The sequence below is a fragment of the Hipposideros armiger genome, unplaced genomic scaffold (assembly GCF_001890085.2).
Source record: "Hipposideros armiger isolate ML-2016 unplaced genomic scaffold, ASM189008v1 scaffold_580, whole genome shotgun sequence".
Lineage (NCBI taxonomy): Eukaryota > Metazoa > Chordata > Mammalia > Chiroptera > Hipposideridae > Hipposideros > Hipposideros armiger.
In genome coordinates, this window is record NW_017731930.1 from 850,311 (window position 1) to 854,305 (window position 3,995).

Sequence of the window (3,995 nt, forward strand, 5' to 3'; positions counted from 1 at the left end):
GTCACTGGCCCTCATATGTGGGATCCGAACCGGGGCCCTCTGGCATCCCAAGCGAGTTCTTAACCATCGCGCCACTCGGCCGGCCCTGAGTTGTATTTTCAAATCTACAAATTTCCAAGATCACCATACAATGAACACGATTTAAATACACAGTCCTGACTGCTGATGAAATTCATATTTCATGGCACTTTCTTTTTTGGCAGCTAAGGCCCTATAGTGTGTGAGAAGCCAGAAGAAGTATAACATCTGTAAAGGGAATATTTTATACCTTGAAATGGGATTTTTCTGTTCTCCTGTCCCATGTGAATTTGATTTTTATTATTGAATTTCATGCTGTTATACTTAATCATTTGTAGCATGGCAAAACTAAAGTTAAATGTTGTCTTCGTTTTGTGTGGAATAAGATAGTTTTTGGTACTAATCTAGCCTCAAAAATGAAATAGGAAAATAAAGGATTTAAAGCATTTGAAACCACATATAATTAAAGCAGGTGGGGAAACCTCAGTTACTGAATCTAATAAAATTCAATTATATTTTCCCCCTCAAGTCATTGTACTCCAACCTTTTATGTCTTGTCATTTATAGCATCTATAATTCATATACTTATTTTTCAAAAAAGAATATTTTCCTGCTTCAATCAAGGAAAAAAAAACATTCTTCCCTATATGCATTTCCACAATTTTGGATTACCACAATTCTACTTCCTGTTCTTCTCTGTATAAAGACTAATGTTTACTCTTGCCTCTTTTCAGATAGAGTGTTAACAAAGCTTTTTAAGATAAGAATGACAAGTTTTCTAATTTTCCTTTTGTTTCACCCAGTATTTATATTCTCTTTATTGCTCTTCAGTTTCATGTTCTAGTCATGTTCACTTCATATTTTAAAGGTTTTGAATACCTCTTAGCCATTTGAGGCTTGTGGCAGAAATCATAAAAAGAAAAGAATTATTCCATTTGCAAGCACATGTGAATTCTGATAGCCAATTGAAATCTGAAATTTAAAATATCCTTCATCGACTATAATGAATTAATACTGGAGAGTTCAGTAGTAGTGGAAAATTGTCAATATATATTTTTCTGTGATGATTAAATTGGCTAGATGAAAAGCCCCCAAGTAGAGATTATATTTACTTTTATAGAAATGGTTTTTCTGATGAGCGTATTTTCTGGCACTTCGAAGTACCATTTAAAATACTCTAATGTGTTGGAAGATGGCCAGCTACTGAATAATTACAACAAAAATTTGTGTGATTGTAAAGCGTGGTTAATTACCTGTTAAGACTGGCAAAAATTAATTAAATAATGTCCACAAAATGCTATCAGGGGGAAAAAAATGCTATCAGGATGAAAAGACCAGTGTGATAGCAGACCATTATTAACAGTAAAAGGAAATGAAACATTTGTCTAAAGCATATTAAGATAAAAGGACTGTATGCATCTACAAAGGTAAATGAACTTTCTAATGGAGGAGAGAGGGATGTAGAAGCGTGTTGGAGATGAGGCAATGAGGCCCTTGGCTGCATAGACCTAGTTTTAGTCTTAGGTCTATACTTACTGGCTGTGTGACATTAGGCAAGTTACTTAATTCAGAGCTATTACTGTTAGTAAGAAAATAATAATAGTGATAATAATGTGCTAACAGACAGATACATTTTTATAAAAGTACAACTTTATTTCTAGTTATTTGATATTTTGTACAGTAGTAGTTTTAAAATTAGTTTAAGTAGTGCAACACTTCAAAATCACTGTGATCTTTATAAAATAACATAAAATATTGCTGTGCTTAATTTTACCTTCCACAACATGAAAACTTCTTTTTGTAAAAGATAGACTAAATTGTGTGTGTGTGAAAGAGAGATGAGAGATAAAATTACAAACACATGCATCCATAAACTAAAGCCAGCTCTCAAGCAGCATAATTATGACCAGCTTTTCAAAATTCTTTTCTTTAATATTATTTTGCTGCTTTCATTAATTTTTTAGTCTACTAATGCTCATAGAAAATCAGTGATTGGTACCAGCTTTTAAAAAAATTGGGTGCAAATGTTTAGAAACTGCTGTCCATTACCTTTTTCCCTCCCACAAATTGAGGAAACGTTGAGATTTTTTTTACTCTAGTGGCAGCACAATTCTCATAAGCTCTTTAGAGAGCCCATTCAGGAATAGAGTGTGATAATAACTATTGCATTAATTGGCTGCTTGTTAAAATAATACTAGACCTTATTTTCTTCTGTTACTAAAGTCACATCTGTTAAACTCTCCAAACCCTGACATTTTAATTTTTATTAGAATGTATTGGAGCAAAGCATTAGACTTGGCACACAGAGACCCAGGTTTGGGATAAGGCTCTGTCACTTCCTAGCTCTTTGACAATGAACAAGTCAAGTTCTGAGTTTTTGTTGTATGCTTTGTTTGGAAGTCAGAGTAATATCCATTTTCTCCAAAACTAGGGTAGAGAAAGAATAATCACACAAATAATAATTTGACATTATGATTTTTTTTAGGGTTGTGACATGTTCACAGTTGACATTTGAATTTGAATTTTTGTTAGCTTCATTTAGAATTTACCTTTCCTACTGTGTAATCTGAAGCTATATAGGAAGTGAATCTCTAAGCTCTGTGGACTCCCCTGTTTGCATTAATTAGTATTTAACCTTGAGACTTTCTGCAGTTACGTTCTCACTTTGTCATAAAGGAGCCTGTAAACCTAGATAAGGTGGATAGTAGCAACTGCCTGCCCTTCTCAAAGCTGTAAACAACAGAGCAGCCTCAGGTCTGTCTTCAACTATGTATTAGGGTTGGCTTTTGAATCTGGAGAAAGCCATGTGTGTAGAAAGCATAATGGTAATGATAGAGCACCCAGATTTTAAAAACTTGTTCGTTCTCATGTTAATGGATGTTTAATGTAATTGTGAATCATGGCTGCAGTTTTATATTACCTCATGAAAACAAAATTATTTGCTGTTTATTCACTTTTTACATTGACCTAGTAGGTCATTAAAATTAAGAAAAATTGTTAGCTATGTACTTTAGATTGAAAATAGCTTTTTTATTATGTGAACACTTTATTCTTGAAGAGGAAAAGAGGTTTTTATGTAAAACAAAATTACTTTCAACTTTAACTGGATCATTTTGTTTTGAATTTAATATTGTACACATTGATATTTTTCTTATTTTAAAAACTGTTAATGTTGCATTTTCTGCCTATTTTATGGCCATTGGAAAATGAATGTGGAAATTACAAAGCAATTTAATACAATATGCTTTATAACAATGATCTTCCATTGTTTTTTTGTTTGAGAAAATATTGCCACTTTTTTAAGACTCTAAGGAAATCATATCCTTACAAATTCTACTGTTAGATAGAGGAAGAGGGAAATAGTCAATATTGCATTTTTTTCCTTCTTTTAGTCTAATAGCAAACATTGATTGTGTACCAGTCATATGTCTGACATTGTGCTAAATACTTATGTATTTTATTTTATATAATTCTTATACCAATTTTATGAAATATGTGCTCCTGTTATCTCCATGTTTAGAAGAGAAAATGAGAGTTAGAGAATATAAATAAGTTGCCCCAAATTGTACAGCTAGGAAGTGGGAGAAATGGGATTTGATCCAGATCTGTTTTACACATACTTAATGATTATGAATATGTATGTCAGTCTCATAAATATTTACTCAATGAATGAAAAATGAATGTCATATATGAAAAACGAATGTCATGGATCTGTTGGCTTAAAAAAACTGTTATGAATGTGTAGTCTGATTTATACCTAATAGATGGAAGTTTGTGTGTTGCTAATTTCTCCCTTCTTCCTGTAGGAGAAAAGACTGAAAGAAAGGGAAGCCAGAAGAGAAGCCAATAAGAGACAAGCAAAGGTAAGGGTTTATATTTTAATGAGAAAATATTTGTAACACTGAGTGGAATTTGTTTTTATTTTATTTATTTATTTATTATTTTTTAAAAAAGATTTTTATTGGGGAATTGGGGGA

At 32.1% G+C, this 3,995-nt stretch overlaps 1 protein-coding gene across 2 annotated transcripts in view; it reads left to right on the forward strand.

Moving 5' to 3' along the window:
• Positions 1-3,995, forward strand: part of DDX10 (DEAD-box helicase 10) — a 288,326-nt gene that overhangs the window by 179,539 nt on the left and 104,792 nt on the right. For both annotated transcript variants that reach the window (XM_019624111.1, XM_019624110.1), the window contains exon 16: positions 3,825-3,881. In XM_019624111.1, coding sequence (XP_019479656.1) covers positions 3,825-3,881 — 57 coding nt within the window. The remainder of the gene's footprint in view (positions 1-3,824; positions 3,882-3,995) is intronic.